Source organism: Eutrigla gurnardus (genome assembly GCF_963514095.1).
Source record: "Eutrigla gurnardus genome assembly, chromosome: 5".
Classification (NCBI taxonomy): Eukaryota; Metazoa; Chordata; class Actinopteri; order Perciformes; family Triglidae; genus Eutrigla; species Eutrigla gurnardus.
This window is the reverse complement of record NC_139919.1, coordinates 8204374-8230418: the sequence shown is the minus strand read 5'-3', so window position 1 is coordinate 8230418 and position 26045 is coordinate 8204374. Positions and strand designations below refer to the sequence as shown.

The window sequence follows — 26045 nt, the reverse complement described above, 5'->3', positions numbered from 1 at the left end:
TTCTTTTTTTCTTTTTTTTAACTCTGCTGCATCTGATGCTGTTTTGCCTAAATTGTATTCATCATTATTTATTTCCTAATTTATATTTATTTATTCAAATATACCTAGTTTGTCTAAAGTGACTGCAGATATCTAGAATATTTCAATTTGATGAAGTGATGCAGCCATAAAAACACGAACATTTTGGTTATTATAATGTCATAAATTATAGCGTCCGATGTTTAGTTTGTGTTACTATTAAAGCATTAAAAGGAGCTTTGCACATTTTCTTTTTCTTGTCCTTTTTTGGCCTTTTGGGAACTACTTCAGGCAACAAGCAGCGCGATCATTTTGTTACAGAAATACTGCTTAACACTAATTTCCTTTTAATGTTGCTTTGAGCATTTTCTTTGGATTAAAATGACTGATCTTCAGTGGTGGAACATCAGCTGTAGGATCTTCTCTGCAGCTTTTCTTTGGATCTAAGGGCGAGCCGTCTGGTTGTTCATCTTTAAGATTGTTGACGCCCCATTGGGTGAACTTTATATTCCTGCAAATCATATCGCTTTTTTATTTTTTTATTTCTGTCAAATAAAACATGCAAAAGTGAAACTTCTTGTGAATTTGTGTTTCATCATATTACATCTATCGGATTAAAACTCCTGAAAGATGTTATTTTCATATCCTGTGCAAACAAGAAAATAACTAAATGATTTTACAGCAACATTCTAATGCCAATGACTATTTACATGATGTCTGCTTAGCATTTGTAATCTCTGCTTGATTAAAAAAAATGAGCAATGGATTTTAAATGCAACAAATTCCTGCAAAATCAAATAAAAAGAATTATAAGTGTGTCACACGTTCATTGTTTTTGCCCAATTACAAAGAGATCATGGCTTAGCAGACGACCATCGCGTTTTAGATGTTGGCACTTCGTTAATGCATTATCAAAGAGGAGTTTTCAAAAGTTATAAGCAAGTTGATTTTCATAGAAATTAACTGAAACCAATGATTCCCGAGCAGGAAGTCATTCTAAAGCGATGAAGAATAATTTTGAAAATGATGAGCAGGAACATGAAGTATATTCAGTAAATAGTTTAAAACATGTAAGACCAGCAGTTGTGTTTCTTTAACAGCGAGGGACCAACTCTTTAGTGTGAATGAAGAAGAGATAAATACACAACTCGCAGAAATACAGTACTTCATGCATGTAATCAAACACTGTGACAGTGTCTCCTACACTTAAACTACTCACAGCTACTGTCGACTGTAGGAATCTTTTGCGACTACTGATGATGTTCAACAGTTTCCTCCACAGTTAATGAACAGTTAATGCCACTGATGTGTCATATCTGTCTTCATTCAAAGCCACAAACTCTTATTGGATGCCATGTTTATCAAAATATATACGTATTCATTACATGTGGCCACCTGGAGGGAGTTATTCCTGCAATAGTCCTCCCATAAGATGCCTTAAATTTGCTAGATTTTGAATGAAGTTTGGTTTGAGGCTTTGAATAAAAACAGCATCCAAACACAGAAATATAAGTTATTATTCTAGCACCAAAAAAATAAATCAGTGAATGTAGATTAATAGAAACAACTAAATAGAGTACAGCAATCAAATACTGCTGTGGCTACATAGAGAGCTGAGACCTTCAGCATAAGATTCATCTATCCAGATCATGTTAAATCTGTGTTTCTTTACGTTCTGCACCCTGGGAATGTGGACGAAGTTCCTCCTTCATTAAACGTTATCGATATAAACTGGCAGCTGAAGCTCATCTTTGAAAAGTTTCCTTGCAAATAAACTCTGCAACTATGCTGTCGACCAATGACAAAAGGTAAAAACATATTTTGTATTTTTAGACATTTTAGAATTATGGAAGGCATAATGTGCAAAGAGCTACATTAGTAGGCTACACAAATATGATCTCGACACTTGGCAATATTGTTTATATCACTTTAAATAATTCACGGTTAAATATTGAGCCCAGATGAAAACTTTTGATAATCTTCAAAGATCAAATAATGTGATTAAATTAATATATTTTATTAATATTTAAATAGTAATGAAAGACTATAAATAACTCAATTTGTTGCCTCGATTATTTTTAATGACAAATGAAATTCTAGCTAGTGCTGCAATCGCAGTTCTACTATCATAGGGCTGAATTTTGTTCCCAGATTTTAGCAAGTTTATACCCTCAAAATTGTATCGGCAAGCTCAGTTAGACACCAACTTGTTAAACTAACACTGAGCTAGTTTTCAAGCTTAGTTTTTAATGCTATCTGCAGTGGCACTGTGTTTCCACATTTTACGAATTGAACAAATATATTCTCAAAAGTTTTGTTAAGGCATCATATCATGCTACCTAGCTAGTAAACTAACTTGCCAAGCAAGTGGTGTTTAGTTTAGCTAGCTACTGCCAAATGTTGTTCCCACATTTTAGCAAGTGTATAGCCTTGATTAATCCAACTAAAATGATTGTTGGATTGTTGGAATTGTTTTGTTCTAATTTTGTTTTAGTATCAACCAGCTCTCTAAGCTAATAAATAGCTAGTTTTACAGCTTAGCTTCTGTGTGTTCCTAATTGAACCAATTTATTCTCAAAATTAAGTGTTATTTAGTAAACTAGCTTACTAGCTCACCAACCTAGTGATGTTTGTAGTTTAACTTAGCTAGGAATGCGGTACATGTTGTTCCCACAGCTCAGTAAATCTCTCCTAAAATCAATTTAGTTTTTTTTCCTTTACAAACAGGCTAGCAAGGCAGCTAGCTAGCCAATAGTAATGAAGCACGTTTTCTAGATTTGCTGGTTCTAACTTTAATCATGTTGTCTCTGTGGCAGTGGCACATTTTGCTCCCACAGTTTTGTAACTCTTGTCCTCTTGACCAAAATTTTGGCATACTATCAAGCTAGCTAGATTTCCAACACCTTAAAGGAAAACACCACTGCATTTCCATACTGAACTATGTTCTGCTCTGATCTTAGACGAGGTGATACATACCTCCCTCTCCTCTGTGCGTGCACTCAATGGCTCTTGCGCGCACTCCGCGCAGCGCTAATTTGCTAGCATGTAGCTTGTCCTTAGGATCCAAAGGGGGGTGAAGTTAGAAGCGACCAAGCACTTCCACGTTGTCCCTATTTAAATACGGTTACGCGAGTAGTTACACGACCCAAGTTTGGTTACACAAAATGAAACATGCCAATTTTTCTAAGCGGATAACAAGGATAACTATATAGTATGGCGGAATAACAACTGGAAGCACTTCGACGTCGGCGCAGTAATATCATCACTCCGCTCCCCCTCTTACTTCCGTCAATAGAACCTACGTGACCTGCACGCCGTCGCCTGCACTACCTGTAGTAGTTTGTGCACAGTTGAGGAAGCATCAGGTTGTAGTAAGATCGTTTGTGAACAATCAAACATGGTTATAACGTGCATCGTACAGGGTTGTGAAAACAAGCAGAAGGTATATAGTCCCGTCATGTTTTGAGTAATGATATTACTGCGCCGACGTTGAAGTGCTTCCAGTTGTTATTCCGCCATACTATATAGTTATCCTTGTTATCCGCTTAGAAAAATTGGCATGTTTCATTTTGTGTAACCAAACTTGGGTCGTGTAACTACTCACGTAACCGTATTTAAATAGGGACAACGTGGAAGTGCTTGGTCGCTTCTAACTTCACCCCCCTTTGGATCCTAAGGAATATACTGGGACAAGCTACATGCTAGCAAATTAGCGCTGCGCGGAGTGCGCTCAAGAGCCATTGAGTGCACGCACAGAGGAGAGGAAGGTATGTATCACCTCGTCTAAGATCAGAGCAGAACATAGTTCAGTATGGAAATGCGGTGGTGTTTTCCTTTAAGCCTTCCAGTTTACAAGCTAGTAATAAGTCTTTTATATAGCTAGTTTTTTGTGTCGGGTGCTTCCTTTAAACAATGGCAAAAAGTTGAAACATTTCTAATATGACCTTTTCTGTTTTAAACATGTAGTGGCTTCAGGGGAAAATTGACTTACTAACTGTGTTGTCCCTTAAAAAAATGAGTGATTTTGCTGCTAATTATCAGCATTAGCTGATAACAGTGCAAAGCTTTGCAGTCCTCAAAAGACATTTAGATAGAATCTATATCCTGGGACATGATTCAAGCTGCCAGTCAAATAAAGTGGAAAAAATAACGTAACCTAACTTATTGTCACAATTAACAAGCTTGTTTTTGCTCATTCTGACTTTAGCCTTCCAACAGTGTTTTTCAGTATTGTTTGATTGTAAAAAAATTTGCTTCAATGCCACTTTAATAATTACGTGCATCTTGGTAGGTTTTTGCGTTTTCTGAATTACCTTTAAAATTCTGATTATTTGTCATAATCTTAATTTTTAATTTTGCGGCGATGAAACAAAATTTCTAACTAACCAATTTCTATTTTTTTTTATTCAGGATTGATTTATCTTCTTCTTTAAACGTTAGTCTGGTTTTTATGTTTTTTTTTAAGGTTTCTATGGAGCCTCCAAAGTCACAATGTTTTTAATTGAATTAAAACAAACTTGGTGACAAACTTCAGTTCCTTGGCTCTTGTGAAGTTTCCAGTTTCACACTGATGCTGCTCAGTGGTTCCAGGGAATTCTAATTTGATTCTGATTTGTGTTGTTGTGAAAAGACAATGTTACGGAAGGATTTCACAAGAGAAATAGGGGAAACCCAGTTCTGCTTCCCAGGAGATTTGCGGTTCACATTAACATAATGTGGTTGCAGCTTCATCACTAAACTTCCCTTCAGGACCTTCAGGAGTGCCGAGTGCAGTTTCTTTCATATTCTCCAATGGCAATATGATTGAGGTTATAGCTGCACAGTATTTTTCACAACTAAAATGATTACAATAAATCATGTGACACTAAGTCTACTGCTACTTACTGTACATATACTGTCAGATCTGGACAGAAATGTACTTCTATTAAATACTTTTTTAGACTTTTTGTTCAACTCTGAAGCTTATCCATACTGAGAAACTGTCAACTCTTTATTAATCCATCAAAACCTATTTAAACCTACAAATGTACTTGCTAATCTTGCCTTTTAAGTTAAAAAGTTCATTTAGTTACTGAATATTAACCATGTGAACTCTGTAAGTGATAAGTGCTTGGTCAGCAGGATGGAAATGTGATCCCAACTGGACCAAACTTGAGGTGATCCAGGACTTCCTCCCGCCATCTGCAGGCTTTAATCATTCTAAACCTCCTTTAGTCTCCAAGTGGACCTGCAGACCGCCGTCATCACTGCATGAGCGAAACGACAGCTGGCCGCTGAGGTGCAACAGGAAGCCGGTAAAAGCCAAGACACTGATGTTCAGAAGGGTCGGTTAGTGTCCTCCGTCTCTGGAGGACGGACTCTCAGAACGCCCGTCCTTTGAGCCAGCTGATGACTTCTTCTGCTTCTGCTTGGACTTCCTTAGCATCCGAACCTAAAGACACAGTACAAACATCACCACATCTCTTCATCATTTATAAAAATGATTATTGAAATTCTGTTCAAATACAACAACGACTCTTGCAGGTAAGGAAGTCGTCTTGGGGGAGCTCCCGTTGTGCTCCCTTAGGGCAGGACCTCTTCGATCAATTTAATGTCATCCATTTTTTTTCATGCTAATCTGTTATTGGACAAAATAATTTAAAGCACAGAGAAGCTCTGATAACAACACACACAGAGGGAGAGTGCTCCTTCTCTGCTCATTACTCCACTATATCTTCACATAGACAATTGTTGTCTGATGATTTATTAATGATCTGAATGCCTTTAAGTATGGATTAATGTGTGAAAGGACAGAACAACTGGAAAATAAGTGAATAAACAGGGAAAGAGAAAGATATAGAATAGAGAGAAAGATAAAACGACAAGCTATGGGTGTCACAGAGGGACAAACCTTCGGTCCAGCAGCAGAGATAATGATGTGTCCTGGTGGCTGGATCCACGGTTCTCCGTCCACCTGCACAGGTATGGGTTTGCTCACCGTCAGCCTTATGTAGTTCCCTTGAGCAATACGAATTCCTGAACGCAGACCACTCTGCACCTGGCCCTAAACACACACACACAAAGCTCTGGAGAAAAATCCAGTAAGTGGACGTTGTGTCTGTATAGGTTTCGTATCTCACCATGTGGACGACCCCAGTGACCCCGACCACCTCCAGCAGACCGTCATCAATGCTTGGTTTCCCATGGCGGACATCAACCTCTGACCCCCAGAGGTCAGCACCAGAACCCCAACTACACACACACACACACACACACACACACACACACACACACACACACACACACACACACACACACACACACACACACACACACACACACACACACACACACACACACACACACACACACACACACACACACACACACACACACACAGGATTTAAGTGTGAGGTCATAGTGACAGTGATGCTGATGATGGGTGTGTTTGTTCGTTACCTGGGTATGTTGAGGAAGATCAGTCCCTCTATATTAGGTAAGGGGATGTTCTGGGCATCCACCTGAAGCTGCAGCTCTTTGTGGAGACTCCTGGTGTAGCTGATCTTCTGCAGGCCGACCTTCACATACACTCCTTTGTTATGGAACCTGTGAGGGGGGGTAATAAAGTTTTTATTTGTGGAAACATGTCTCAGCTTTGTCTGAACCACATGAAGGAAGTTTACCTGCTGGTGAACTTGTCAGGTTCGTCCTCTCGGGCCTGGTGGAAGTCGAGGCTGAGCTCTGCATCGATGCCCAGACCAAAGTAGTTGTTCATCTGCACAATCTTGAGACACAAAAACACATGATGATGATTGAAACCTGTGACACAGATACCAGATATGTTTCCTGTTCTTGTCATGAACTTGATTTATCGATTGCTGTCGAGGCATGAAGAGAACAGATGTAACAAAAAATGTTTCCAAAGAAGAGTACCAACCCAAGATTTACATTTTGGAGTGGATCAACACATTGTTTTTACTTGGAAAATGGAAACGTAAATATCATGTAACAAAAAAACATAACAGCCACCTCAAACATTACTGCAGGAAAATATGCAGCAGGTATGTAAGAAATAAGCAATGTCTAAATTATAGATCAATTATAATTATTGTGTGCTAGCATGACATGCATAATCATGTCTTATAATACATTAACTTTCACAATCAAGAGTTCTGACTCTCATCCACCAGTCTTAAATATGCTGCAGGATCCATGATTTTAGTGCTGTTACATGGTGGTGGAGACTATTGACTGTGCACTCCGAGTGTCCTTCTAGTCTCAGTTTGGTCTTAAAGATTTCATATGAGCCAATAAACCGCTGCAGAAAATCCCTCCAGATTTGGGAGACAGATCTATAAATTCCTAAGTGTCCTGCAGGACCTGGACCAGACCTTGGGCGGCTCCAGGAAGCCGTTGTCCTTGCCGTCTTCAGAGACGTCCTGGGCGTCCAGCAGGATGGTCCAACGGTCCATCAGAACCTCGTCTGCCTCATCCACAGAGACCAGAATGTGGTGGGGGTCCTCGCCGCTGTAACCCGGACCCCAACGCAGGATGCGAGCCAAGTCGTTACCTGCAGAGGCGGGGCAGACTTCAGCACCTGTAGACATTGAGCCAGTGAAGTGAAATCGAGGCGTGTCGGTCTGACCTGTTCCCAGCGGGACGATGCCGATGGGCGGCTCTCGACACACCAGTTTGTGCCGGACGGCTTCCAGCACTCCCAGCACCCAGCCCGTCGTCCCATCGCCCCCACAGACCAGTAACCGGAACCTGGGAACGTCCCGGAACGTGTGGAGGCTGGACCACAGAAGACAGACAGGAACATCAGAATCACTTTATTTTATTACAGTCAACCAGACGTTCATAATCACAGTTTTGATCTCTTCCCACAGCCTGAAAAATGTAAAGTTTGAACTGAGGATGACACCAGGTGAAAGGTGCTTTCTACACTGATGTGATTTCTGAAACGTCTTGTATTGAGAAAACTGTTCTCTTCCATCCAAATAGAACACAAATTTGAACCAGATTTCAAACTGCAAAAGAAGTTTCATCAAGGCTGAAAACGTTCAGGCAACTGCAGAAGAAGATGACGACATTAAACGAGTGGCAGTTTGAATGCAAATGTGACATTTATGTCAGTTTCCTGTATTAATGAGAGGAAAGTTTTATCAGATCTGTGTGGAACAGCAAGGAGACTGTTTGTAATCTCTTCAGCTGTCACATGTATTTCATCATCTATTCACTACATCCGTTTCCATTATGCTTTTATCAAACTTTTCCTCCTCAGCCAAGAGCAAATGTGCATATTGAAAATGTGCATAAAAGCAGGTGGATGGAGACCCAACGATGTAGTGTATACCACGTTTCTCCTGGACGTGAATATAAAAAGGAGTTATACTCCCGCCATGAAAAGGCAGCATAAAAGAACATCCACTGGGTTGTCTATTTCTTCAGTGGAATACATTTACCATAAACTTGGACAAATTTGAGAATTTTGATTACCATCGACACTGATTGGACGTCCACATGAAAGTCAGCGAATCTTCCTTTTAAAAATGCCAATATCCAGCAGAAAATAAAAACATCATGCCTGAACTTTGTGTTAATGTGGGAGGACTGAGATATTCCTCATGGATTAAAAGGCTTCCAGTTCAGGGAGCGCTGGTTTCTCTCACCCAGCCAGCGGTCCTCCGTTGGTAATGTCAAAGACCTGGTGAGGGTTCAGGATCTTCCTGAAACTATAGAGGAGCTCTCTGCCTTTCAGACCGCCGCTCTTTGGGTTGACAAACACCAGCAGGGGACAGACGTCTTCTCCTAGCTTGTCGTTCTGATGGACCACAACTACATTTAGTCACTTTCTATCAAAAACACGACGATGACTATATATGTGTGTGTGTGTGTGTGTGTGTGTGTGTGTGTGTGTGTGTGTGTGTGTGTCAGCAACGGTACTTGTAGTTTCATTAAATGATTCTCACCATGATCTCCGGAATGACGAGTGAAGTGAGCGTCTTGTTGCTGACGGTCGTGTCTTTAGCCAACATGTAGATCCTCTCTGCTTCCGAGAAACACGAGATCTGCAACGCCACCGCACCTGGACACACATACATAAGTACACATTTAAGGTCATTTAACTTTACTTGAGTATTTTCTCCTCATACTGCTATGTCTCTGCATTTATCTGAGAGCTGTAGTTACTTTACAAATTTAGATTTTTGCCAAAAATAAAACTCCTCAACAGTTATTAGAGCCAAAAAGGTTGAGCTATAAGACCTATAAGAGACATTTTCAGCCCCTCGGCGGCTTTTTAAGAAAAGCAAATAGTCACTGCAAGACTGTCAGAGTTGTACGAGAGTACTGTTAATAATGGCACATATCTTTAAAATCAGTCCCACCTTGAGTGGCGTAGATGTGGCTGAAGGTGACCAGGTGACCTGCAGAAATAGAACGAGAGTAACAGGAGGTCAGGTGAGTGTTCTGTCTCAGGTAAATGTGTCTCAGCGGTTCAGACTCACTCTTGATGGCCAGGTGTTCCTGGATCAGCTGGACGTACTCCTCTTTGGTCAGCAGGGGGGTCAGACCTCCAATCAGCAGGCTGACCTGCACAGCTCGGTTCCTGTTCTCCACGATGTAGAAGCGAGTCTGGTTCATCTGACGTACAGAAACCTGGGAAATCAATCAATCAATCAATCAATAAACCAATCAATCAATCGATCATGTTCATCTCAATTGTAAAATATGCATTTTTGTCTGACGTTTCATTGTTTAAATGCACAAAATATTCAGTTTTTTGCCAAAGAGGGCTGGACCTATAAGTTGCTCTGTGGCTGACTAAATAAGTAAGTAAGTAAGTCAGTGATGATAGTTGCACCATTGCTCAGTTGAGTGATGTAGACCTACTACGTCACCAAGGTGCGTTGCTCATGAAGCTGCTAACAGTTTTCTGAGGGAATCAGAGCAGCAGAAACAGTCGCATTTAAGCCTTGAGACGGACACAAGGACATCCCTCACTGCAGTTTGTATAACGTGAAATTCAAAGCTGGAGAAGTCTACACATCTAGCACACAGAGAAGTCTGTGAATCTAAAAGCTAAAGAGTTCACCGTTTATCAGAGTCTGAAAGCTAAATCCCACACAGCAGCCGTAGCTAGCGTTAGCACAGCAGGCGTAGCTAGCATCAGCATGCCTGCAGCCAGCATCTAGCTTCTCCCCTAATAGACAGTAACTTCTTGAGGTGGCTTGTAAAAATGTGTTGTTGTTGGAGATATTGGGGCTGTTTACTGTGATAACTGTAATTGGTTAGCATTTTTACTAGCTTTAGCCAACATTCGACCACTGGCTCTACCTGAAACTCCTCACCAACATGATATTTAGTCATAACAACACTGTGTGAGATTTATTATGTCCCATACCTTAGTATGAAACAAGTATTACTATAAAAGGGGGAAATATCACAGTATGACATACAGCGGTGCTAACAGAGCGGTGCTAACAGAGCGGTGCTGCGAACGGCGTCAACAAAACACGAAGGAGATCTTGTGTGATTCCTGCACGACATACAACAGTGTTGCCCTGTTGACTGACAGGCTGCAGGTTGTAGAGACGGTTTGATTTCATGTGGTGTTTAACAAAATAATTGAAATAAAAACAATGTTGAAGTTGAGTAGTTCCTGCAGATCAGTCTGTGCTTCCTGATCTCCTCCCCCTGCTGGAGACCATGGCCTCATGCATCCTCCTACCTTCCTGACCTCCTCCCCCTGCTGGAGACCATGGTCTCATGCGTCCTCCTACCTTCCTGATCTCCTCCCCCTGCTGGAGACCATGGCCTCATGCGTCCTCCTACCTTCCTGATCTCCTCCCCCTGCTGGAGACCATGGCCTCATGCATCCTCCTACCTTCCTGACCTCCTCCCCCTGCTGGAGATCATGGTGTCATGTGTCCGCCTACCTTCCTGACCTCCTCCCCCTGCTGGAGATCATGGTGTCATGTGTCCGCCTACCTTCCTGACCTCCTCCCCCTGCTGGAGATCATGGTGTCATGTGTCCGCCTACCTTCCTGACCTCCTCCCCCTGCTGGAGATCATGGTCTCATGCGTCCTCCTACCTTCCTGATCTCCTCCCCCCTGCTGGAGACCATGGCCTCATGCATCCTCCTACCTTCCTGACCTCCTCCCCCTGCTGGAGACCATGGTCTCATGCGTCCTCCTACCTTCCTGATCTCCTCCCCCTGCTGGAGACCATGGCCTCATGCGTCCTCCTACCTTCCTGATCTCCTCCCCCTGCTGGAGACCATGGCCTCATGCATCCTCCTACCTTCCTGACCTCCTCCCCCTGCTGGAGATCATGGTGTCATGTGTCCGCCTACCTTCCTGATCTCCTGCATCTTGTCCTGAATCTTCTCCTCAGGAGTCAGCGTCTGTCTCTGAACTGGAGGACAGACAAGGAGACGTCAAGCCCCAATATTATTATGACAGAGTTTCAATAGCATCAAAACCATCAACTGCAGCTGCTGCAGGTTACTTCTCATTTTATGAAGTGCCGAGTCATTGTGCAGGGACTTCAGATGTTTTTTGTTGTTGTTTTTTCTATGTCTCACCTTGTTTGCTGCTCATGCAAACCTCCATCAGGCTGAAACTGGACACGTCTTCCTCCTGAAACAACACACAGACCTTACTTTGTAAAAATCGAAAAACTAGCTCAGTACATCAGACAGGGATCATGCTGCTTAAATGGAAATATAAAGTATAAATCAGCCAAGAACCCAAAATTAAAGAAAAATATCACCTAAAAAGACACGAGACATATGTAGTGGTGAAATCTCTATATATGATCATATATCATGTCATTATCAACAGTTAAAGGCTGTAAAATCTATGAACTAATTTTTCATACACACAAATACTGTAGCCTATTTACATGGAAAGTGATTTTCTCCCAACTTGTTATGTGTCGTTTTTCATTTATAGAGTAACTAACTAAATATTGTTGTCTTTTCTGTGGACATTACACAATCTGGTGAATCAGTGTTAAAAACAGCGATAGGAATGTGCTTTGCTAGACAGTCACAAGAGTGTGTGTATAAAGCAATCAGTTCTTCAATTTGACATGGTTAGCTAGCTAGCATGCTAATTCTTGCTGATTTCACGCAGTTACTGAACATAGAAAGCACCACGTGAACTAGCTTTGGCTTACATGACTTTAACATGTATCTGGACTCTGCTGTTTTTAACTTATCGTTCATGGTGACCCTTTCCATTAGCTTATGCTAATAGCTAGCCCTAACGCTGATCGCTAATACAAATCGCTGACATGCTTGTTGTATATTGTTATGATTATCGTAGTTAAATGCCATACAATTCCTCATATGCATTGGCTCTCAGCTAAATGTAGTTTAGGGCTTCATATACTAATTAAAGTTCATGTGTGTGACTATAAATTACTGACAAAATACTAATTCACAATAATTCCAATAAGTGTTATTGGTTGACAGATATAAGTGAGATACTGTGTGAAAGCATCAGCACTTCACTGGTCACGTTGCTATAAATCACCCAATGTAACATCCAGCCTCCAGAGGGATGAAGGTACCTGTCTGTCCAGCTGACTGAGGACCTCAGTGAGGACGGAAGCTGCCGTGCTGTTTTTAGACAGGGACACGGAGATGAAAGCTGCACCCGACCTGAAACACACAACAGGTTAACCAACTGGGAAAATACCAGTGTGTTTGTACCAAAAGAAGGGCTTATTAACTGGTAAAAGATGTCTACTCACCTGGACCAGCCTGCGTACACCTTGATGACCTCAGCGTCTCGGGGTTTGGCCCTCAGCAGCCAGGCCTCGCCTCCGTCCTTTAGAGAACTCCGGTTGTCTGGACCGCCATTACGGTTGAGGATGTCATCGCTATGGAGACGCTGCATGCCGCCAACCTCCTGCAGATCATAGTCCTGAGGTTCATCTGGGAGGTAGAAGGCCCGCAGTGCTGCCTCCTGCAGGACAACAGCAGTACAGCAGTGTCAGGACAAGACTTTATATGAATGATTAAAGATACAAATAATAATAATAATAATACATCATTATAACTACATAACAATAAGTAACAAATAACATACCTCAAAATAACACGTTATGTCAGGATTTGGACAAGATTTCACTATTTTTATGCACTTAGCATGCATTTAGTTTCACATGAAATATTAAAGTAAATTCACAGAGATTTAAATAAAGTCATCAAACACAGTGTCTTGGGCTGCCTTTCATTGACGATCAATTTTAGAACCTTTTTTTAATTAAAATAATACATGTATACACCGTTGCCTGTGTATCAAAACAAAATCATTTTCCCTTTTAAAAACATGCAGAGGAAGGCTGTGTGCCACCCGTCTGACTACCAGTTGACTGGTATGCAGTTTGTTTCCTGAGAGGGAAAGCCCAGGCATTAGTCTGTGATTTAATCTCACTGCCATGACAATTAAAGGCTGCATTTTATTAATTTAAAGCAGCTTTTACAGAATGATCTGCTTTTATTTTGAATGTTCCACTCAAGTGTTCGATACGTTTCAGAATAATTAATAGAGTAATAGAGTAATAGTAGTAGGATATGTAGTTTAATGTGTGTGAAATGGAATGAAAAGGAAGCTCTCACCACCACTTCCTCATTCTTAGTGGCTCGAAGGATGGAAACCAATCGGAAGGAGCCGCGTTTGACTGCATCATCACCGTCGAACACCTTAAGAAACTGTTTACCTATTGGGCCCCACACACACACACACACACACACACACACACACACACACAGTAACATTGAAAATTTGTAAAATCTGACCTGGAGGTCTAACGTGGACTGACCTGACTCTGGAGGTCTAACGTGGACTGACCTTACTCTGGAGGTCTAACGTGGACTGACCTCTCTCTGGAGGTCTAACGTGGACTGACCTCTCTCTGGGGGTTTAACGTGGACTGACCTGACTCTGGAGGTCTAACGTGGACTGACCTCTCTCTGGGGGTCTAACGTGGACTGACCTCTCTCTGGAGGTCTAACGTGGACTGACCTGACTCTGGAGGTCTAACGTGGACTGACCTCTCTCTGGAGGTCTAACGTGGACTGACCTGACTCTGGAGGTCTAACGTGGACTGACCTCTCTCTGGAGGTCTAACGTGGACTGACCTGACTCTGGGGGTCTAACGTGGACTGACCTGACTCTGGGGGTCTAACGTGGACTGACCTGTCTTGAGGTCTAACGTGGACTGACCTGTCTCTGGGGGTCTAATGTGGACTGACCTGTCTTGAGGTCTAACGTGGACTGACCTGTCTGGGGGTCTAACGTGGACTGACCTGTCTTGAGGTCTAACGTGGACTGACCTGTCTGGGGGTCTAACGTGGACTGACCTGTCTGGGGGTCTAACGTGGACTGACCTGTCTGGGGGTCTAACGTGGACTGACCTGTCTGGGGGTCTAACGTGGACTGACCTGTCTCAGCAGCTGCCGGTTGGCCGTCTTTGGAGGCAGCAGCAGCAGACGGCTCAACATCGTCTGAGTTATCTGATAGAAACATGCAGAGAAACAGTCAGAGGTTCCTGGAAACATCTAAAGGAAGTAGAGCTTCACAACGTTACGGTAAATAAACACACTTCCTGTTTCCTGAACTGCTTCATGTTGTTTGTGTTGCATTTATATCCTGTGGTCTCACTTTCAAGGAAAACTTAAAATGGCCTACAAATGTGATCTTTTTACTTTTACAGGACAGTTTATTTTGAATTTACACCTTACTGTTAACATTGTGGACATTTTGCACCTCGATGATGATCTTTGTTGTTTATATTTTGTTATATTTGCAATCTATATACTTAAAATGTATTTTATCTTAACGTATTTGAAACTCATATATAGTTTGTTGTTTTTTACTCTCTTTTTCACAAGACTTTTCCACTGGCTGGTAGTATATCAGTTTTGTTAGTGTTTTAATAACTTTGTGTGTTTCTAACATCCTCTTGATGATGATCAAACACAGCCTTCATTATTCACATCGTGATTTTGTGAAAAACCTCATTTTTAATTTCACAGCTCAGATGAAGAAGCAAAGCTGTCAGGAAATGAGCCGAGCGCTTCGACTTCACACGCTGCATCACAGAGGATGTGGTGTGTGTGTGTGTGTGTGTGTGTGTGTGTGTACCCAGGTCGTGGCTGCAGCTCTCGGTGATGCGGTAGCAGTGCATCTTGCTGAAGTTTCTGGAGTTGAGGCGGATGCAGGCCGGATGCAGCAGCATGCAGCGCAGACGTCCTTGAGTGCACTCTGGTGGCACACTGAGGTAACACGCCGCGTGGCTCTGCAGAGAACACCAAAGACAGCAGCTCCGTCATATTTTGTACAGAGACACTGAAACCAGCCAGGACTCCTCCTGGACTACGACCTGCCCCAGGTTTCCTGTGTGTCAGTTAACTTTATCACAAAATATACCATGTGAGCACAAGATAAAGCAAATCAATAAAGGAGTTTTTGACACAGGATTCATTTAAAATACCCAAGTGAGGTGTAGCAGGGCCACATCTTGGTAGACAAATGTTTACGGTGCCACGTACAGACCTGCAGACCTGCAGACCTCTCAGCCTGCAGACCCCCAGATATGCAGACCTCAAGAGCTCCTGTCCTGCACACTTACAGACATGAATACTTAGACCTAAAGACCTCCATGCATGTAGAGCTCTAGACCTCCAGATGTGCAGACCTCTAGACCTACGTAATCCTGCGGTCATTTTCACTTTTTAAATATATATATATATTTTTATAAAATATCTAAATATTTTGTATAAAATATATATAAAAAGTGAACACATGCTGTTAAAAGTTAGTTATGGGGACGTGTCAAATCCATCCCCGGTGGAAATGAGCCGAGAGGTCTGGGGTCTGTAGATCTAGAAGTATGCAGGTCTAAAGGTCTGCAAGTCTGCAGGTCTGGAGGTCTAGAGGTCTGCTAGTCTAGAGGGTTCCAGGTCTAAAAGTCTGCAGGTCTGGAAGTCTAGAGGTCTGCTAGTCTAGAGGTCTCCAGGTCAAAATGTCTGCAGGTCTACAAGTCTGCATGTCTGGAGGTCAACAGGTCTAGAGGTCTGCATGTCTGGAGGTTTGCGTGTCTTCAGGTCTAGAGGTCTGCAGATCTGGTTCGATGTGGTTCAGCTAGTTCTTACCGTGATGCCGCACCACTCACACCTCATTCCCGCCAGGACGTCAGACGAACCGCAGGAACGTCGACACACATCACACCTCGCCGCTGACGCCAGGTTACCCTCCCTCCAGTGGTGGTGGAACGTATCCTGCAGCAGCAGAAAGTAGATCCTGGGTCAGAGGTTGTCAGAGGACTGGGGGTCCAGAACAAACATGCTGAAAGTTTCTTGTAATGGAGCTGAAATCATATGTCAGACAAGTGTCGAGGAATAATATTCAGTTTCCTGTGAATCTGTTGCTGCTAGATTCTTATCCAAATGTGCCAGAAAATTCAACTTCCTGTTTCGCAGGAATTTGACTTTTCTGTTTAGTAACTTCTTGTTTCATCAGAAATACAGTGTCATTTGGATTAGCATGTTCTGCTTGGTACAATGTTTCGACAGCGAAACGTTTTGACGAACTGCAGGTGATGCTGCTCTGTATTTATTAAATGCTTCCCCTAGAACTCATGCTGGCAGCGATACTTCAGAAACAACAGACGCTGCATCAAATGTACAGCATTATCAGTCTGCTCGTTGATATGTGAGAAGATAACAGTGGTTCATACTCAGCATAACTATAACACCGGGGTCAGTGTGTGTTCAAAGGTAGCTTCTATAATTCAAGATCAACTTTACAGCCAAGTGTTAAGTGGTAGTGAAGGTAGTGAGGCTGTGGTAGCGACCTGTCAATCACAAGGTAGCCCCGCCTTAAAGCATCCCCTGCTTTCTGGTCTGGTGGACTCTAAATGGACCATAATGTACTAAATGAACATCATGCTGGATTGAAGAAGACTTAAACTAGAGATTGAGACCTTCATTTGGCATTTAGTTTTATGTTGAATGCATTTCTTTGTGTTTTATTTGTCTTCTAACATCTTGGGAAGCATGTTGTAAGTAAGTGTTTTCACTTTAACATGTTGTTTGTTTGGTGGTGGGGGTGGCGGGGACCTTCTTGTGTGGGCAACAACTGGTGACGCAAACAGGAAATCCTATGTACACCAGACCGTCTCGGTTTGGCCTATGCGGTCTTCAAAGGATGCTGCCGACGTAGAACGTGTCCTCCCAAGGATGCGGCCGCTGGGTTGGGACACAGCTATTGTCTTTCTGCTGCTGGTTTCCTGCCAGTCTTTAGTCATAAACTGGTCTCTAGTCTGACCGCCATCATCAGCTCTACAGGAGCAGCAAGCTATTGATTTTAATCTGCAGCTGTGAACGATCAATCAGCTCAGACACACATAGACAGACAGACAGACAGACAGTCAGACAGACAGACAGACAGACAGACAGACAGGGCTTTCCCATCACAGAGTGTCTTCAGGAAGTCTTTGATTAAAGAGTGTGGGACAGCGGCAGGTGTCAGATGATCAGTGTGATCAATAACACTCAATCACATTAGTCATTAATCCTCACACACACACACACACACACACACACACACACACACACACACACACACACACACACACACACACACACACACACACAGTAGATTGTTTGTTTCACAGACACACTTGTGATTTTATACAACACAAATAAATTTGACTCTCCACCATTACAAGCACAGTAACCGGTGATGACAACATCAGAGGTCACAGGTCACAACGGAGGTAGCAGGATTTAGCAGCAGCTGCATTCACATCACATACTTTCAGTACTGCAGCTGCCCTGACAAAGTACACTCTGTTCCATGCTGCATGCATTCAATTAGGACATACCACTTCCTCATAACCATGTACGTTGATCTGCAACCCTCTTGCTCATCTATCCACAGTGCAAAGGATTGTGGGTCAGAAAAGCATGCATACTGCAAACTGTAACTTGATGCAGTAGGACGGTGTATTTGGCATACAATGTATCGGGACGTACTAAACCTTCTTCTGGCGTAATAAATATGATGGCAGTTTGAGTGCTGGAACACACAGCTTGTCCCCCAGAGACACGAGTCTAGAGCTGTATGATGGGACAGACGGACAGACGGACAGCTTTTAGATCCATGAAATAGAAAATAATGATCCGATAGTGGGAGCCTGAACCTGCAGGAGCTGGACCAGTGAAATCAGAAAAATGATGAACATTTCCTCAAGCTGGATTTCACTTTGACTCAGTGTCATTTGTAGACAAATACATACATTAAAAAAAAACATCCGATTCTCACACTCACCTGCTCCAGAGTCACATCCAGGTGAGAACTACGGCAGTCTGCACAGCTGAAGATGGAGCAGTCGGCATGGACATGCAGCTCACACACTGAAACACACACACACACACACACACACACACACACACACGTATTTGAAATATGATGTATATTATATTATATATACTTTTATCTTATGTAAATGTTCTTTATTGAGAAAATATTTTCTACTGTCTCCACTTGCAGGAAAAGTTTACAGCTTCAGAAGTTAAAGACAAAGTTGTGAGTGCACAAGTGGGAATCCCTGAACCCTGTGATATTTATTATTTATTTAAATTAATGAACAGAGTTTAGTAATATTACAATTTGTAGTAATAGTAATATTAGGAACTACTTAAGTAAAATAAAGACAGTATGAACTGAGTTTAAAGACACAAAGATTAGAACAAATGGGGAAAAAAGATCTTCAAAAGTCAAAAGAGGTAAGTTGTGGTAAAGTTTGGTAAAGGAAATTAAAAAACTGAATTAAAAAAAATACATTTTAGAGTAATTATTGTATCATCAAACAACTATTGCCCTTCCAGTTCCTCCTCAGGCTAACACTGATAGCTCTTTAGCTGTCAGCCGCCGCCATGTTGAGAACTGTGTGGAGGCAATAAATAGGCTCTGTATCTAGGACTTATATAACATTTTAGCTGAGGTTGGACACATCGGAAGATATTCCGAGAAATAACGTCACAATAAGCAGAAATATCAAGGAAGGCACTGATGGAGCATTTCTACCGCACGGTTCAAGAGGAGGTTTAACATGGTTGGTCAAAAAAAGTAATTCATTATCATCATATAACACATATTTCAGTGATGATGCTTGAAATAAACAAAACTAATATTTGTGAATATCTTATTAAATATTGTCCATCCTGCTAGTCTCTGTTGTTGAACTCTGACTTTAGATAAATCACTTCACATCAGACGCTGGCTGAACTGGTTGAACTGGTGATGAAACTGGACTGACCTTCGCAGCGCAGCGCCGTGTTTCCCTCCGTTTGCTTCCTGCAGACGCAGCAGAAACGTTTCTTCTGACCTGCCGGGCCGAAGCAGTGAGCCACGGGGACCTGCAGGGGGCAGCAAACACACTGCGTTAAACCAACTGGAGCCAACGTTAACGCAAAACACGACTCCATAGAGAGGCTCAGTCCCGCTCCTTCTATGAGATCTGATTCACGAAAAAAAAATATTTGGATCCCATTTAAGTAGCATGAATTATACAAATTATGTTTGTCAATTTAAAAGATAATTAAAAGTCAAAGAAGGGCAAATATGAACATGTTGGCATATTAAACACCAACATGAACTTGTTTACATACATTTTTGGACAAAATAAACCACATTTAAAGGCCTATAAATGCATGAAAAATTAAAGTGTAATAGTAATCTATAATTATTAATTAAAACGGAAAAGTCAACAGTGGCTCCACAGAGGATTAGGATTATCCACGGTTTCCTTAAATGCTGTGAGCCGGCCCTGAATATGACAACATTACTAAAACAACATGACACGTTATACAACGACATGACATGCCAACATCAAGCACTGGGAGCCGGAGCCCAGGGGCCCCTGAACCCAGAGGGCCTGCAGCTGGTTTCCACCAAAAACAAAGTAACATAAAGGCCGCATGAAGGAGTCATTGTTCATGTTTCATGTTGCTGACATATGAGAGTCAGTGTTTTAACTATCTCTTTGTATCAGCCTTTTTTATTGATAAAATCAATATATAAATCAGACTATGAATGATATATTAACAAACCCCTTTTGTAAAAACCTCCAGAATATAGACGGGAATTCATCTGGAACGTTTGGTGGATGTAAGTGATACTGAGGTGAATATTTCTGGCTCAGAGTCTGAGAAAAAAACTCATTTAGAGACGATAAATATCAGCATGAAACTCCTCCAGCCCATTACTGATGTCAAGGCAATTATATTTAGTATTAAATGTTATGTTTAAATGTGCAAATGAGGCATTATCTAATGTAAACTTTAATTTCATTTAGGAGAAATCTACAGATGCAAATAGTAAAATAGTTACTATTATATGTGATGTTTCTGGATTAATATGCCTGCTCTATTAATGTATATGTTGCACATTTTCATCATTTATATCTGCATCATATTCTATACGTCCTGTGAGAACCATGTATCTCTTAAAAGAAAAACAGTCGACGATGCATTTTCCAGCTGATCCAAGAGGCTTTTTATACGTTTTTTAGCTTTAAGAAGTAGGAGAATTTTCTCAAGACATGAAGGAAACACTTCATCCTTCAGTTGGTCACAAACATACAACAGCAACACATCTGCAGATACGTGGTTTTTCACTCCGACAAATGAGTAAAAGGTACAATATCTACTTCTGTGGTGTGGTGGAGGAATGGAGGAGAAATGGACACATGCCAAGTACAATGACGCTATGATTAGCATGAGCTCAGTGAAAGAGACGCAGCAGTGGATCCTGTCTGGCATGTAAAGCATCTAAAGCGTTTCCAACTCATGAACAGGTGAGGAAAGACCTGTCCACTCCGTTACCATTCATTCATGTTCATCACATTCTAGTGGTCTTTGCAGCAGTTAGTCCAGCTCATTGATCAGGGCTGATCATTGATCAGGGCTGATCAATGAGCATCGTGTGATTGGTTTGACTCACCCGGACCAGAGACGGAGTCATGCAGGAACAAGCCGAACGCAGCGTCTTCAGGCATTTCTCGTGGCACATGAAGTTACACACTGGAGCAGGAGACAGAGAGGACAATCAGAGACCGCTGAGCAAGGCACCAACACTGTTGGGTTGTAGGATCAATTCCCCACAGATCCCCGACAGAATCGACCTCAGTGTTGTTGTGTTCGTTTGGTTTAAAGAAGAATAAACAGGCCAGTTTGCACATTTCACATTGAGTGTTCCCATCACAAGGAGCTGGTTATCCAATGTAAACATTCACCTTTTTACCCACAAACCATTGCAATCTGAGGTTGTTTGGATTACATCATCAACTGAAATCTACAACTCACAGTCAGAGGAATGAAAATTAAAACAGAAGAGTTGTTTTCATTCAATTTGAATTGGAGAAAAAAATAGATTATTTTAATTAGTGTTTGGAAATGAATTACGAAGAAGAAACAATAAGACATTGTTTGTATGAAAAAATATTTTATTATTTAATAATTGTATTTAACCAGGTCTCAATTAGATTAAACACCTAATTTTTCTATTTTTTTTATTATTTTATTTTTTACTTTTTTATTGAACCATAGCTTGTTGAGCATGTTGTCAATGCTCATTTCCAGCTACACAAAAGAATCACGAAACCCTTTTCATTTGCATTCACAAACATGAAACGGCATTGCATTTTGAGAAGTTAACTGTATTATTAAAGGACAAAAACAACAATAAACGATAGAAAGATATGTTAAAACTGGACACAAAAGATGAAAAAAAATGAACAAGCTGTCATACCATTAAAGTACCAGTGGTTTTTGCATTAATGGGATTTTAATGAATTAACTATAATAAAATATATTTCCAATTAGTTGAATGCAGTTTATCTAATTTATGAAATTAATTACTACATATATGTTGAAATACAATTTTTTATTATATATTAAAATTAAATAATTCATGACAAAGGTTTTTTTTTTAATGCTCACAATCGTTACACAACAGTGACTGTGAATGCAGGAGTCCAACATACAGTCTTGTTGGTGTCTAAATGACCTACAGCTCAGACCGACACTCACATTTTAGTGACTTAAGAAGAGGAAACATTTGAATGTCATTCTCACTGCAGTTATTTAAAGAGTGTCTGTGTGCACTTTAATAAAAGCATCAACGTGCTGCTATATTTTGTAATGAAAGCTTTTAAATGAAGCCTCTGGAGGAGCTGAACAAAAGGAGGCGTAGATGTGCCTGGTGTTGTAGTTTGTGGTGTTTCATGTCTTGTCTGACTCGCTGAGGCGAACCTCACCACACGTTTCACACACTGAGCTCATCATCATCAACACTAGTGTGCGTTTCATCTACAAAACACATCAGTCAGGATCCATTCCTCCAACACGCCGTTAACATGTCAGATACTTCATCAGAATCATAAGAAGTGACTCAGCAGAGACCGGTGAGGTTTCTTAGTCAGAACTTCATTTACAAAATGAGCTATTTTAGAGTTGCTTTGTTTTTTATTTATTTATTTATTTTTACTGTCAGTTTGACCAAATGATGGCAAGTTTGTGCTCAAACACACTTAGTTGATTTGTGTATTATAATGAATGTATTTTATGATAATCATTTGATAACAATACTGTTCTTTTGCTGTAGGCCTACGTGTACTTTACTTGAGTGTTTCTATTTTATGTTACCTCTACTCCACAACACGTCAGAGGGAAATACTTTTTACTTTACTACATTTATGTCATAGCTTTAATTCCCTTACACATTCATCTCATTGGTGTGTATGACATTATTAATACTGGTTGAAAAAAATACCAAAATAAGGAGTAATAAACTGGAGTTATCCTTTACTTAGTTTAGTGAAAGTGCAGCTGCATCTCTTCCACTGAACATCTTGATAAGAGGTTCATTCATAATCTAAATGAAATATTCACAGCCAGATGAAGCACTTTGATGACATCACACATTCATGTTAATCCAACTCGACAGCTTAAAGAAGAAAACGTTGCGTAATCCAGCCGAGCAGCATTATTGTTGTTGTTGTTGTGCAGCTTCTAATTCATCTGCTGCTGTTTGATGATGATGATGATGATGTCTCTGTTCACAGCCACACAAACACGCCTCCTGTTTCCATGCCAACCCAGAGGCAGTAAATCACGACTTGACTGCAGTTCTGATCGTGGACAACCAATGTGTTACTGGGCAGAGTGGAGAGAGTGTGTGTGTGTGTGTGTGTGTGTGTGTGTGTGTGTGTGTGTGTGTGTGTGTGTGTGTGTGAGTGTGTGTGTGTGTGTGTGTATGTGTGTATGTGTGTATGTGTGTATGTGTGTGTGTGTGTGTGTGTGTGTGTGTGTGTGTATGTGTGTATGTGTGTGTGTGTGTGTGTGTGTATGTGCGTGTGTATGTGTGTGTGTGTGTGTATGCGTGTGTGTGTGTGTGTGTGTGTATGTGTATGTGTGTTGGAGGAGGTTGTCTTGGATGTGCTCTTCAGTCCGTCTGTTGAATTCATGATTAAGTTGTGGTTTAGTGAAAAGGAATGAGGATGAAAGGAAAGAAAAGAGGATGAAAGGAAAGGATGGAAGTAAAGGACATGACATGAATAGAAACAGGGAGGTCAGGGAAGGAAAGGAGGAGGGATGAATAAAGGATGCCTTCCTGGTTGCTCATGTTTGCTGCAGATGATGCATCTTTGATAGCATGAAGAATAACTGAGTACGATGACACCCAAAATACCACAGAGTCTACAACGGATTCTGATCCCAGTCTGTGATCTGGTCTGTGATCTGGTCTGTGATCTGGTATTGTCCCAGTCTGTGATTAAGTGTATAGTATAGTTTAGTAGTAAAGTACAGTACAGTATAGTAGTACAATACAATATTATAGTATAGTACAGTATAGTAGTGTAGTATAGTATAGTGTATAGTAATGAAGTATGTTGTATAGTGTAAAGTATAGTATTGTAGTGTAGTATAGTTTAGTGTAGTGTATAATGTAGTGTAGTATAGTATAGTGTATAGTGTAGTGTGGCGCAGTATAGTGTAGTATAGTATAGTGTAGTGTAGTATAGTATAGTGTAGTGTAGTGTATAATGTAGTGTAGTATAGTATAGTGTAGTGTGGCGCAGTATAGTGTATAGTGTAGTGTAGTATAGTATAGTGTAGTGTAGTATAGTATAGTGTAGTGTAGTATAGTATAGTTTAGTGTAGTGTATAATGTAGTGTAGTATAGTATAGTGTATAGTGTAGTGTGGCGCAGTATAGTGTAGTGTAGTGTATAGTGTAGTATAGTATAGTGTAGTGTAGTATAGTATAGTATAGTACAGTAAAGGCCTACTAGTTTGCTTTCGACTGAATGCATCTGTACAGACTACACAGTTAAGAGTGTTGGCAGCAGCAGGACAGGAGGGAGACACCCAAACACACCTTGTTTAGAGTCACCTGCAGCTCCACATGCAGCAGCACGAGCAGCAGGGTTGCTGGTTCAGTTCCCACTGGGACCAGTATGTGCACTTACGTAGGGTATGAGTAATGCTTTCCTGTCAATAATACACGGTATGTTTGGTGTAGTCTTACCTTCACACAGGAAGCCGATGAGCCCCCAGATGAAGTCGCTGCAGCTGTGGCAGTAGGTGGGTTTGGTCAGGGTGACTTTCTTGAGGCAGTGGCCCAGAGCGGGGCTCTGGTACTTGGGCCGGAGACCGGGAGACTGCTGCGCCCTCTTCTTCCCGGTGACAGGGCTCGCTGTCCGGCAGTCCGCGGCGTCAGGGTCCGCCGATTTGGCCCGGCTGGAGTCCGCCATGTCCTCCGACACACAAACTCACCGACAGGAGAACGCCAACACTGGGTGTGTCCGGGTTCACTCGTGGTGCAAAAAGCCTGGATGTCTAGAAAGTACTCCAGCAGCGAGACATCCCACCGGGCCGGACTCGGCGGCGCAGCCCGGCGCCAGGGCGCCGTGCTCGGTCTGTGTCTCGGAGTTTTCCCCGCTGCGGAAGCTAATTATCCAGTTATCCAGGTCCAAAAATAAAGAGTAGGCAACCAGGTCACGACTTTGTGATCCAAACGGAATTAGTTTTCTAACCCCCGGTGGAGAGTCCTCCCACCGGCTGGACCCAGCGGTGCTGCCCGGCGGAGAGGGCGCTACGGTCGGCGTGTCCCCCCAGAGCTTTCCCTCTTACAGGCCAGCTGAATACATCAACTCCTGAAATATAAACCCGCCTTCCCGAAACACAGAGTGGGTGCTCCGGGCAGGCAGGCAGTGAGGGGTTCAAATCCTCTCGTCGCCGTCCTCTCGCGGCGGAGGGATCCGTCCCCCACGCCGAGATCACAGGTCTCCGCCCGGAGACAGCGGTGCCACCCAGCGGCCCCGTGCCCGTGGTGGTTCCCGGCGCTCCTCGCTCGGAAAACCGAATGAATAAATAATGAAGTATCGATCCTGTAAAGCTGGATGCTGGTTGTGTATGTGTGTGTGTGTGTGGGGTAGTTTGAAGTCTTTGAAATGGATGTTATTTCCAGTCAAAGCGTTCAGCACATGCAGCCGGAAACCTGCATGACCAGACCCGGGAGAAAGACACGAGCAGCCGCTTGAGAAACTGTCCAACCCCGCTGGAGGGCTGGAGATAAGCGTTGCTCAACAAGTGTGAAGAGTGCCGGATGAGGTCGCTTTCATTTTAGGTTCCTTCTTCCTTCTCCGGGCTGATTTTTCTTCCGCGTCAGAGACTCTCACACTGATTTACTCCTCCTCCTCCTCCCTCCCCTTCATCCCCTCTCCTCGTCTCCTCCCCTCCTGCCTCCTTCCCTTCCACTTTCCCTCTCCTCTTCATCGCTGAGGTTCTTCTGAATCTCATTAAGTGGATGAGTGGTTCCCAAACAACCTGTTCATTCTGTCACGTTTCCTTCCTCATTGTGTTTCTTTCCTTCCTCCTCGTCTTCACTCGCCTCCTTCCTCCGTTTGTCTCCTGTTGCTTTATGGAGATTCTCTGAGGAAATTCCTGTTTTTCAAACATT

At 42.1% G+C, this 26045-nt stretch overlaps 1 protein-coding gene across 2 annotated transcripts; it reads right to left on the bottom strand.

Moving 5' to 3' along the window:
* On the bottom strand, positions 1 to 25728 carry dgkq (diacylglycerol kinase theta). 2 transcript variants are annotated; one of them, XM_084010361.1, is made up of 23 exons: positions 24612 to 25727; positions 21025 to 21104; positions 19340 to 19439; positions 18349 to 18434; positions 16170 to 16295; positions 15160 to 15313; positions 14457 to 14528; positions 13632 to 13732; positions 12761 to 12975; positions 12578 to 12668; positions 11586 to 11640; positions 11355 to 11416; positions 9507 to 9657; positions 9387 to 9425; positions 8970 to 9085; positions 8670 to 8821; positions 7643 to 7791; positions 7389 to 7567; positions 6681 to 6781; positions 6457 to 6603; positions 6138 to 6249; positions 5909 to 6061; positions 1 to 5449 (listed from the first exon to the last, which is right to left on the bottom strand). In XM_084010361.1, the coding sequence occupies exons 1-23, from the start codon at positions 24835 to 24837 to the stop codon at positions 5348 to 5350; spliced, it is 2769 nt and encodes a 922-aa protein (XP_083866487.1). In that variant the 5' UTR covers positions 24838 to 25727; the 3' UTR covers positions 1 to 5347. The 2 variants fall into 2 exon arrangements, with proteins under 2 accessions (XP_083866487.1, XP_083866486.1); XM_084010360.1 differs by having other exon boundaries at positions 7389 to 7791; positions 24612 to 25728.
* Between the last annotated feature and the right edge of the window lie 317 nt (positions 25729 to 26045).